General features: G+C 45.6%; 1 protein-coding gene across 2 annotated transcripts in view; it reads right to left on the reverse strand.

The window, feature by feature from the left end:
• Nucleotides 1-939: 939 nt before the first annotated feature.
• Nucleotides 940-12113, reverse strand: part of LOC136874251 (bcl-2-related ovarian killer protein) — an 891695-nt gene continuing 880521 nt past the window's right edge. Inside the window, exon 6 of one of the 2 annotated variants that reach the window (XM_068227754.1) lies at nt 940-1285. In XM_068227754.1, the coding sequence (XP_068083855.1) occupies nt 1163-1285 (123 nt within the window). In that variant the 3' untranslated portion in view covers nt 940-1162. Of the gene's footprint in view, nt 1289-12113 lie in introns of both variants that reach the window. The other variant, XM_067147884.2, reaches the window with a different exon arrangement.

Raw genomic sequence — 12113 nt, forward strand, 5'->3', positions numbered from 1 at the left:
TGAAGCAATGTCCGGCGAGTGCCCCGAGCGGTTGCCGGCTTGTCCACCAGCCGGACACCACTGTCCTTAATATAATAAGCTCCATATAACCCAACGCCTGCGTCAACTGATTTCTCCACCAGTGTCCTAGTACGACAGGCTACATTTGAAGCAATGTCCGGCGTGTGTCCCGAGCGGTTGCCGGGCTTGTCCACCAGCCGGACACCAGTTTCTGGTGGCGCCACCAGTGTCCTAGTGTAATAGGGGCCTAACTGTCTGTCACCTTACCGTTTCTCCCTACCACCTCTCTCGACAGTAACCATGCGCACGGCTTTGGTTCATGTTCTGTCTGCTGCTCTCTACATGGTACTGGTCTTACATGAGATCTCTGGCAATGGAGTGCTCTAATCCTTTGTCTGGTTTAGCTGTTGTCGTGCAGAGCATCTAACACGTGCATCCTGCACAATCAGTTCTATTCAGATACTCCTAGGCCAAGAGTAAGAACGAAATTCTGCTTATGCATACTGCTCATTCTAATGGTTAGAGGATGCTTGATATTCATGAGGTATGAAGCTGGAGACTTCCTTGCAGCCAAATCAGACTGAATACTGCACCCACTAGACCTACACGATGAATCAAACATACCGTAGATTCCAATGTTCACTTATAAACTCAGGAAGTACTGAGACCACTACACAGCTAAACTTGTGAAATGTTTGGTTTACATTAACTAAAACGTCTGGTTTGGAATACAGTAACATAACATCAGTACTCTCATCGCGTTAGGTACTGTTGGGAGATCAGAAGAATGCACATACCCGGTGAGGTACAGGGCGAAGGGGTTTTCACCAGCAGAGCCAGTGACGCAATGGTTACCATAGCAACTCCGCTACTACCCAGGCGACTTTATATTATCTTCTACCGGCAGCTTTTCGCTCTTGTCAGTTGTAATCCAGCAAACTACAAAGTGTGAGTCAATGTTTTCGTGTAGCAGATAAGAGCCGATCTGTCTGGAAAGAAAAGGAAGTTCGTGCTTGCAGGTAACATTCCTCATTCTTGCATTCTTCTCATCTCTACACAGTACAACTCTGAAGATAACTGGAAATTCCCGTGCACAAAGGGAAGACCTGGAGGGGCGAAAACGTTGGAGCTGCATAGCTCGAGGAGTAGGCAGTCGATGACATCAGAAGAAAAATCGTGACGTCAACACAAGCACCAAGACGATGACGACAATGGCACCCAGCACACCGATGTACTTCATTATAGGCGCTTCGTTGTCAGGCGGCTTGTAGTGTGCTCCCAGGCCCTGCTGTAACAACACAATCAGTACACAGAACATACTTCATTGCAGAAGATAGTACAAGAGCAATAAAACACAATATATGAATACTTGTTACAGAAAATTTATCTTCATAATGTTCTTAAGTCTGCAAGACAGGATGTGACATCCAGCCTACCATTCCTCCCGATTTGGAGTTAATTGTCCCGTGTACCGAAGAAAACTTTTCTGACCATCAAATTGTCCCTGAAGAATACAAGATACCAGAAAATAGTCTGCAAGCTGAGAAAGGCGTTCTTTTATTTATCTGTACATCGCTCGTGGGTTACAATAATGGCACAACTGAAAAAACAAAGTTCTGAGAGAGTTCAAAGTTTCTGATGGACCGCAGACAATAATTAAATTCTTCTACAACACTGGCACGACTTACTACGTTTTACTATTGATGAACAGAATACGCTACGCGACTGCCGAGCTCCAGGTGCTAACTGTGAAGCATTAGTATTGCAGCCAGTGTAAACAACAAAGCAGAAAATGCAACAGCGGCATATGTTGGTGGAATATATTTTTTTTTTTTGCTAGGGGCTTTACGTCGCACCGACACAGATAGGTCTTATGGCGACGATGGGATAGGAAAGGCGTAGGAGTTGGAAGGAAGCGGCCGTGGCCTTAATTAAGGTACGGTCCCAGCATTTGCCTGGTGTGAAAATGGGAAACCACGGAAAACCATCTTCAGGGCTGCCGATAGTGGGATTCGAACCTACTATCTCCCGGATGCAAGCTCACAGCCGCGCGCCTCTACGCGCACGGCCAACTCGCCCGGTGGTGGAATATTTAACTGCAAGATATGCCGCTATTGTTGCTGGAAAGAAGACTAATCTGTAATGGTGGATAGTGTGTGGCGGCATCCGGAAGAATGAACTCACCCCTCATACAGAATGCACCCTTGTGCACGATGCAACATTGCATCAGGTTGTACAAACTCTTGAAAGAGCGTCATTCGGCGGCGTCGAGTGTGTTTGAGCATCACGATTCTTTTTGTCTTGTTTGGTGTAACCGATGTATCCTAGAAGCTAAGTGTATGTATGTGGTGCCGTCTGTGTGAATAAATCTGTTATCCATGAGGACCGATTCATTTATGGTAACGCTGTGGAGCCGCTTACAAACTAAGACTTCATAAACGCATTAACTCCAAATTCGCAATTTGTTTTAGTTGTGCCACTATTGCAGCCCACGAGGGACAAATCATAAATTTATAAAGTAAGGCCTCAGGAGGTGTCTGTCTGTGTTTGTGCGAACTAATCTCGTTAACCACCGAACGGATTTGGATGTAATTTTCACTGTTGTATGGGACAGTTATAGTTGTTTTACTGACATATTTCATTCTTCCACCTCCTCTTCTGATTAGTGTGTTAATATAGGATGGTTGCCCAGCTGTACGGCTTCCTAAAACACCATCAAAAAGGGAGCCGAGCAGTGTCGATTTTAGTGAGAGAAGTAAGGAAAAAACGACCATCCGAGTGCTTTCTTGCTTTATGTCACCCTAAACCATGACACCCCTGTGGGTGGGGGCGGTAGAATAACACCCACGGTATCCCCTGCCTGTCGTAAGAGGCGACTAAAAGGGGCCCAGGGGCCCTGAACTTTGGCGTGTGGGTTGGCGACCACGGAGCCCTCAGCTGAGTCCTGGCATTGCTTCCACTTACTTGTGCCAGGCTCCTCACTTTCATCTATCCTATCGGACCTCCCTTGGTCAACTCTTGTTCCTTCCGACCCCGACGCTATTAGGTTTGCGAGGGCTAGAGAGTCTTTCATTTTAACGCCCTTCGTGGCCCTTGTCTTTCTTTGGCCGATACCTTCATTTTTCGAAGTGTCGGATCCCTTCTATGTTTCCCTCTGATTAGTGTTATATAGAGGATGGTTGCCTAGTTGTACTTCCTCTTAAAACAATAATCACCACCACCACCACCACCCTAAACCATGAACGATATTTGTGGAAGAATATTGTTGAGCACAAACACGCTCTTAAAAATCCCGCGCTGGTATATGCTAACTACAAAACGGTAACCCTCAATAAGCGTTATTATGTTACAGTTTACAGTTCAAAATTAAAAACCGAGGGAGTTAGCGATGCGGTTAGGGACGCAAATGCTGTACCTTATTTAAGGCCACGGCCTCTTTCTTCCAATTCCTAGCCCCTTCCTATCCTATCTTCGACATAAGACCTATCTGTGTCGGTACGACGTAAAGCCACTAGCAAAAACAAATACACCGAAACCTATATTAAGCGACCGTTGCATGCTCCGCGAAGAAATGGTCCTTTACAGGGGTGGTCGCTTAAAGCGGGGGAGGCAATTTTCAATATATTATTTTCTTACTTAGGAAGCAAAAAGTATTTGACTTAAAGCATAGTTTACTGCAGTTTATTTACACTTTTACACTACTGTACTTTACTTTAATATACAGCAAGTACAAACTTTGTGTCTAACCTTTAACTTTCCTTTAAAAAATAAAAATCGAACATTTCATTTTCATAAATTGTTTTAACAACTTAATTTTCCGAATTGTCCTCTCCTTTTTACAAGTTCTTTCCATTTTAAAACGGAATTGATCTTGGTTCTGCTACATTAACATTTTCCGGCTAATTTTCTTTTCCGATAACCCAATTTCACTATCGCGAATCATTTTTACGCAGTCTCCAAGAGACAATACGCTTCTCGCATTCTTACACTGACTGACAGAGCAAATGCAACACCAAGAAGAAGTGGTCAGAACTTTATGCCAATTGCAGGGTAGACTGACGTCACTGAGGTATGCTCATGATGTGAAATGCGCCGCTGTGCTGCGCACGTAGCGAACGATAAATGGAACACGGCGTTGGCGAATGGCCCACTTCGTACCGTGATTTCTCAGCCGACAGTCATTGTAGAACGTGTTGTCGTGTGCCACAGGACACGTGTATAGCTAAGAATGCCAGGCCGCCGTCAACGGAGGCATTTCCAGCAGACAGACGAGTTTACGCGGGGTATGGTGATCGGGCTGAGAAGGGCAGGTTGGTCGCTTCGTCAAATCGCAGCCGATACCCATAGGGATGTGTCCACGGTGCAGCGCCTGTGGCGAAGATGGTTGGCGCAGGGACATGTGGCACGTGCGAGGGGTTCAGGCGCAGCCCGAGTGACGTCAGCACGCGAGGATAGGCGCATCCGCCGCCAAGCGGTGGCAGCCCCGCACGCCACGTCAACCGCCATTCTTCAGCATGTGCAAGACACCCTGGCTGTTCCAATATCGACCAGAACAATTTCCCGTCGATTGGTTGAAGGAGGCCTGCACTCCCGGCGTCCGCTCAGAAGACTACCATTGACTCCACAGCATAGACGTGCACGCCTGGCATGGTGCCGGGCTAGAGCGACTTGGATGAGGGAATGGCGGAACGTCGTGTTCTCCGATGAGTCACGCTTCTGTTCTGTCAGTGATAGTCACCGCAGACGAGTGTGGCGTCGGCGTGGAGAAAGGTCAAATCCGGCAGTAACTGTGGAGCGCCCTACTGCTAGACAACGCGGCATCATGGTTTGGGGCGCTATTGCGTATGATTCCACGTCACCTCTAGTGCGTATTCAAGGCACGTTAAATGCCCACCGCTACGTGCAGCATGTGCTGCGGCCGGTGGCACTCCCGTACCTTCAGGGGCTGCCCAATGCTCTGTTTCAGCAGGATAATGCCCGCCCACACACTGCTCGCATCTCCCAACAGGCTCTACGAGGTGTACATATGCTTCCGTGGCCAGCGTACTCTCCGGATCTCTCACCAATCGAACACGTGTGGGATCTCATTGGACGCCGTTTGCAAACTCTGCCCCAGCCTCGTACGGACGACCAACTGTGGCAAATGGTTGACAGAGAATGGAGAACCATCCCTCAGGACACCATCCGCACTCTTATTGACTCTGTACCTCGACGTGTTTCTGCGTGCATCGCCGCTCGCGGTGGTCCTACATCCTACTGAGTCGATGCCGTGCGCATTGTGTAACCTGCATATCGGTTTGAAATAAACATCAATCGTCCGTGCCGTCTCTGTTTTTTCCCCAACCTTCATCCCTTTCGAACCACTCCTTCTTGGTGTTGCATTTGCTCTGTCAGTCAGTGTATATATCTCTATCATCACAGGACGTCACAAGATTAAGTGTTATGTATGACACATGCCCTCTTGTCCCTGCTTTTAAACAGTTTATTTCAACTTATCACAAAGAAAGATCAGTGGGCTTCCTTCGTAATTGAGGATGATTGTCCAATTGTACTTCCTCTTAAAACAATAACCACCACAACCACCACCTCCTTCCTAATTGTGAGTGGGAATTCCTGAGTTCGTTAGGTATGCCCTGCTCGGTCGATTACTCGCGCAGATACGGAATGTAGACCTTATAATTCGCAACAGAACTGTGATAGAGTGTGTCTCTTATTTCGTCAAGGACTTGACAGCCATAAGTATTTCACCTGCTTGTTATACCCCTCCAAACTTCACTGTGAAGGGGTCCTTCGAAAGAGGTTAGACAAAAGGAAATGCCTGGTCGGTGGTCGGGGAGAGGGGTGGTCTTTAAATAGAAGTACAAAATACAGTATCCCCACGGTACTTTAACTCGATTCCCTTAATAATCGGTATGTATGAAGAAGGGTGGTCTCTTAATAGGGGGGGGTCTTTCCGATTAAACACGCAATGCTTGTCGAAACAGTCTATTCATTTCAATAATTGTATTAAGATATTCTTTAGAGCACAGAAAACGAAGCAGAAGTACTAAATATTTTGAATGACAAGTTTAAAGAATATGGACTTCTCAATTTTATTTTCAAGTGAGAAATCTACTCTGGGATGATAAAATACTCCAGAAAGCAAAATTGACCATGTTTTGTATCTACTTCATTCCAATTCTCACATATGGACTCGAAACCTGTACCCTACATAACAAGGCAAATAGTAAAATCCAGTCGACAGAAATAAAATTCATCAGAAGAATGAACCAAAAGGTCAGGAAAGACAAGATCAGAAATGAAGCAAATAGGAAGGAGGCTGGCATCAAAATGTCTGTTACCGAGTTTTTAGGAAGACGCAGGCTAGAATGGTTTGGACATGTTATGAGGATAGACATAGTGAAATCGGAGATCAGCAAGAGGAATGCCAAGTGGGAGGACAGAGGAACAGAAACTACTTAGACAGGAAGAAATGGCGAGCGCTTGTACACCACACCCGGGAAACTGGAGCGGGAAAATGATGATGATGATGATGATGATGATGATGATGGTGGTTTAGGAGTTATCGTCGTTTTAGTGAAAACTCAGGGATGGTTTAAATATTGCAAGGGGATAGTTGACAGGCAGGCGGTCGGAAGGACCTTGGAAAAACGTCACATTGAGTCATAAACAATCGCTCCAACACAAACAGAAGAAAGAATGAGCGCAAGGAATTGTGTAAGTTACTAGCAGGTACAAGTTCTTCAGAAACAATTGAACCTATGGATGCAATGTTTGTTGTGGCTATCCACAGGGTTTGTATCTGCATGGGAAGTGAATTATCTTCTTCTTCTACCGCTTTTCCCACATCTGTGGGGTCGCGGATGCGAACTGTGTTGCACATGGCCTTGGCCCTGTTTTACGGCCGGATGTCTTTCCTGACGCTAACACTGTATGGAGGGATGTAATTACTATTGGAGATTTCTGTGGTGGTTGGTAATGTAGTATTTTGTCTGAATATGAAGAGGAAAGTGTTGCGACAAACACAAACACCCAGTCCCCGGGTCAGAAGAATTAATCAGACGCGATTAAAATCCCCGACCCGGCCAGGAATCGAACCCGGAATTCTATGAACCGAAGGCTCCAACGCTGACCATTCAGCCAATGGGTCGGGCATGGGAAGTGAATTATACTTTGAAAATAATTAAAATTGTGTCAGTTAAAATATTAAATGCGAGGAACATGTGATACCATACACACTATACCATGTGCCCATTTTTTGTTTTGAGTGACTGTACATATGGTACATGCGGTACAAATCTTATAAGACTTATCACCATAAATTCAAAACAGTTTTCATGTAAAGCCAGGATGGCCCGTTAATTTTGAAATAAGACACAATTTGTGGTGAGATCTACACATTACTGTGTACACTGATCAGCCAGAACATTATGACCACCTACCTACTATCGATATAAACCCGCCCAGGCGATAGCAGCGTCACCTGACGAGGAATGACTGCTAGTCAGACACACGGTGTATGTAGTATCAGGGAGCGTGCTGTCCGTGTGTAGAATGGGGAAGGCGCACGATCTATCTGAGTTTGACCGAGGGTAGATCATGATGGCCCGGAGGCTCGGCAGGAGCATTTCGGAAACTGCACGATTTATCGGGCGTTCGAGGAGTGCTGTGGTGAGTGTCTTCAACAAGTGCGAAACCAAGATGAAATCCCGTCCACACGTCGAGGGGTTGGACGGCGCCCCCCACTTTACAGCTGTCGGACGCCGAAGGCTGGGCAGACTGGTAAAACAGGACAGGCGGCGAACTGTGGCGGAACTAACATCAGACCTCAATGCTAGGCAGATTACAAATGTGTCTGAACACACAGTGTACCGAACACTCCTAAGGATGAACCTCCGCAGCCGACGACCCACGCATGTGCCAATGTTAACACCACGACATCGGCAACTACGACTGAAATGGGCACGTGACCATCGTCACTGGACATTGGCGCAGTGGCAGAGCACTGTATGGTCTGATGAATACAGATACCTTCTTCATCGCGCCGATGGAAGGGTGCGAATCCGCCGTCTTCCAGGAGAACAGCTCCTCGACACCTCTGCTGCGGGATGGAGACAAGCTGGCGGCGGCTCAATTATCCTCTGGGGAACATTCACGTGGGCATCCATGGGTCCAGTGGAGCTCGTGCAAGGCACCATGAAAGCCGAGAAGTATCGTACACTGGTTGCAGACCACGTGCACCTCTTCAAGTCGATCATGCTTCCCAACGGCAGTGGCATTTTCCAACAAGATAATGCGCCATGTCAAAAGGCAAGGAGTGTGATTGAATGGTTCGAGGAACATAGTGGAGAGTTGCAATTGATGTGCTGGCCCCCAACTCGCCAGATCCTAATCCGATCGATCACATCTGGGATGTGATTGAAACCGGGCGAGTTGGCCGTGCGGTTAGGGCCTTGCAGCTGTGAGCTAGCATGCGCGATATAGTGGGTTCGAACTCCACTGTCGGCAGCCCTGAAGATGGTTTTCCGTGGTTTCCCATTTTCACACCAAGCAAATGCTGGAGCTGTACCTTAATTAAGGCCACGGCCACTTCCTTCCCACTCCTAGGCCTTTCCTATCCCATCGTCGCCATAAGACCTACATATCTGTATCGGTGCGACGTAAAAACAATTGTAAAAAAAAAGAAGAAGATGTGATTGAACATGGTGTCAGAGCTCATTGCCCCCTCCCCGAAATTTACGGCAATTAGGTGACTTGTATATGTAGATGTGGTGCCAGCTCCTTCCAGCGACCTACCAAGGCCTCATTGCTTCCATGTCAAGATGCGTCGTCGCTGTTATCCGTGCCAAAGATCGGCATACCGGCTATTAGGTGGGTGGTCATAATATTCTGGCTGATCAGTGTATATCGCACCTTGGGAAGACGAGGACCACAAGTGCAAAATTGATACTTCTTAAATAATTGCAATGTAAGAATGTAAACATATATCAAAAATATATAAAATATACATATATACGATTATATTAAAACTGAATTTACCAGACCTTTGTAAATCTTACATTACAATTATCTCAGAAGTATCATTTTGGCCCTCTTCTTCCCGATATGCGTTATGGGTACGGTTGTGCGAACTGACTACCATCCAGTTCGTGAATTCAACTCATGCCGTGGTCATTCAATTCATTTTTTGGTTTACCTAGTTCAAACTCTGGAACTGAGAGACTGCTCCATTGAATCAATACTGGACAAGAGAGAAAGTAGCCTGCCAAAAACAAGTTTGGTAATGCCCTAACAATGAAATATACTTTGAATATGTACCGCATGGAAATGAATGCTTGTCGGTCGACGCTGTAACCACCTCTACCACAGAGTGACGATGATTACTGTACGAAGGAATTTTGTTGAGTACTGGATTTACAGGGAATTTGGGGCAGGGGAGGGAGTACAGTGCCGTTTCAAGGGAGAAAAGTAGTAAATCGAGCTCAGTCTGAAAAACATTGACTTAGTACATATAAATGAAGAGGAAAAAAAAAAAAAAAAAAAAAAGAGAAATAGAAATGGAAAGAAATAGAGGCAAATGTAAAGAAGTACTATGGGATAGATACTGTATTTGTGACTGTCTTGCATGCACTTTGCGGTCCCGAGAATGCAGAAACATGACAAAAATGTACGCAAAGAATAATAATTAATTAGTCCGCCTCTATGGTGTAGTGGTTAGTGTGATTAGCTGCCACCCCCAGAGGCCCGGGTTCGATTCCCGGCTCTGCCACGAAATTTGAAAAGTGGTACGAGGGCTGGAACGGGGTCCACTCAGCCTCGGGAGGTCAACTGAGTAGAGGTGGGTTCGATTCCCACCTCAGCCATACTGGAAGTGTTTTCCGTGGTTTCCCACTTCTCCTCAAAGCAAATGCCGGGATGGTACCTAACTTAAGGCCACGGCCGCATCCTTCCCTCTCCCTTGTCTATCCCTTCCAATATTCCCATCCCCCGCAAGACCCCTGTTTAGCACAGTAGGTGAGGCCGCCTGGGCGAGGTACTGCTCGTCCTCCCCAGTTGTATCCTCCGACCCGGAGTCTGAAGCTCCAGGACACTGCCCTTGAGGCGGTAGAGGTGGGATCCCTCGTTGAGTGTGAGGGAAAAACCGACCCTGGAGGCTAAACAGATAAAGAAGAATAATAATAATTATATTCTATAATATTTTATTTTTCGAGTCCCTAAAAATATTAAAACAATAAAGATATTAGATATACACAAGGCAAATGAGTTAGTATGAAGAAACTTCTGCTACATTATGCCATATTGGATCCTATGTTCAAAAATATGAAGAGTTTGTACCAATATGGCAGTTTCACACTTCACTTATTCTGCTATAAACCTTATTGAATTTAAAGCAAGCATGCTGCTTGTATATTTATACTTAAGATGTTGAAACGACTTTTATTAGTCATTAATGGAAAATAAGTGAAGTAATTAACACACACAGCATTGCTCAATCACTATCAGAATTTTCCGAGGAATATTGGTACTTCTTTCATCTAGCGAAAGAAAAAACCTATTAAAACAAGCTATTATAACCAGAACACAATCCGACTCATTGGCTGAATGGTCAGCGTTGAGACCTTCGGTTCAGAGGGTCCCTGGTTCGATTCCAAGCCGGGTCGGGGATTTTAATCGCCTCTGATTAATCCTTCTGGCTCGGGGACTCGGTGTTTGTATTTGTCCCAACACTTTCCTCTTCATATTCACACAACACAACACAACACAACACACTACACTACCAACCATCACAGAAACACGCAATAGTGATTACATCCCTCCATATACGGTTGGAGTCAGGAAGGGCACATCCACATCTGCGACACAGTTCGCACCCGCGACCCCACAGAGGTGGGAAAAGCGGTAGAAGAAGAATAAGAAGACGAAGATTATAACCAGAACACATCATACTACGCCAAGCCGAAATAGAAACCACTGTAGTAAAACCGTTTACGAAGGAAATGTTTATTAACACAGGCATTGGAAGGAAAAGTTCCAGGGAGAAGGCTGAGAGGAAGAAAGAGGTATCAGATGATGGGCAGTGTGAAAATTAATGGAAAATACTGGAAGACTAGAAGGATGGCAAAAGACAGATTGGTTTGGAAAATGCATGCGAAAACCTGCTGATAAGCAGAGAACTGATGATGATGATAATGATGATGATAATGATGATGATGGAATGAAATGAAATTCCGTGTGGCCTCCAGAGAGGCCTGGTGCAAGTCTTTTGATTTGACGCTCGTAGGCGACCTACGCGTCGTGATGAGGATGAAATGATGATTAAGACCAGGTGAATTAACCAATTATGGTTAAAATTCCCGACCCTGCAAAACGTATTCCATATTTCAAATGTTGCTAGCTCCGCTTACGAAATGGACCAAAATCTTCCGAGTGCGGACTACTAAATCGAGTGCCCAAGAAAACTTGCGGGTACAGTAACATTACCAGACAATAACAAAACTATGAATAAACCCGCCAAGATCGGGAAAAAACATGAATGGAACCTTCGTGTTACATCTTACATCCTCGTTTACAGAAAGAGAATGATCGAGTGAGAACGTGGGTCCAGTAAGCATGTAATCAGGAAAGTATAAGGTAGGCCCTGAGCGCTCCTGGACATGAATACGAATGAGTCTACAGCCTAATACGGAAAACATCAGCGGCAGCCTATTTATTTATGTGATGAACAGTTAATTATACGAGCTCTATTTACAACTTCCATGATTAATGAAGGTCGTAAAGGGAGTCGTTACAAAGAAATAGTGTAAGAGCGTGAAGAGAAACGCTAAAACAAGTGAACTGTTTTATTGCGTGAGCAGACCATAATGGGACTCTGCTAACACGTGCATGATACGTCACGCTCAGAATCAACGCACAGGCTTGTCAAGTGCCTTCTCCACACATTTGACGTGTGGCCTCAGAGAGGCCTGGTACAGGTCTTTTGATTTGACGCTCGTAGGCGACCTGCGCGTCGTGATGAGGATAAAATAATGATGAAGACGACAAATAAACCCAGTCCCCGTGCCAGGGGAATTAACCAATTATGGTTAAAATTCCTCACCCTGCCGGGAATCGAA

Source organism: Anabrus simplex, chromosome 1, assembly GCF_040414725.1.
Source record: "Anabrus simplex isolate iqAnaSimp1 chromosome 1, ASM4041472v1, whole genome shotgun sequence".
NCBI lineage: Eukaryota > Metazoa > Arthropoda > Insecta > Orthoptera > Tettigoniidae > Anabrus > Anabrus simplex.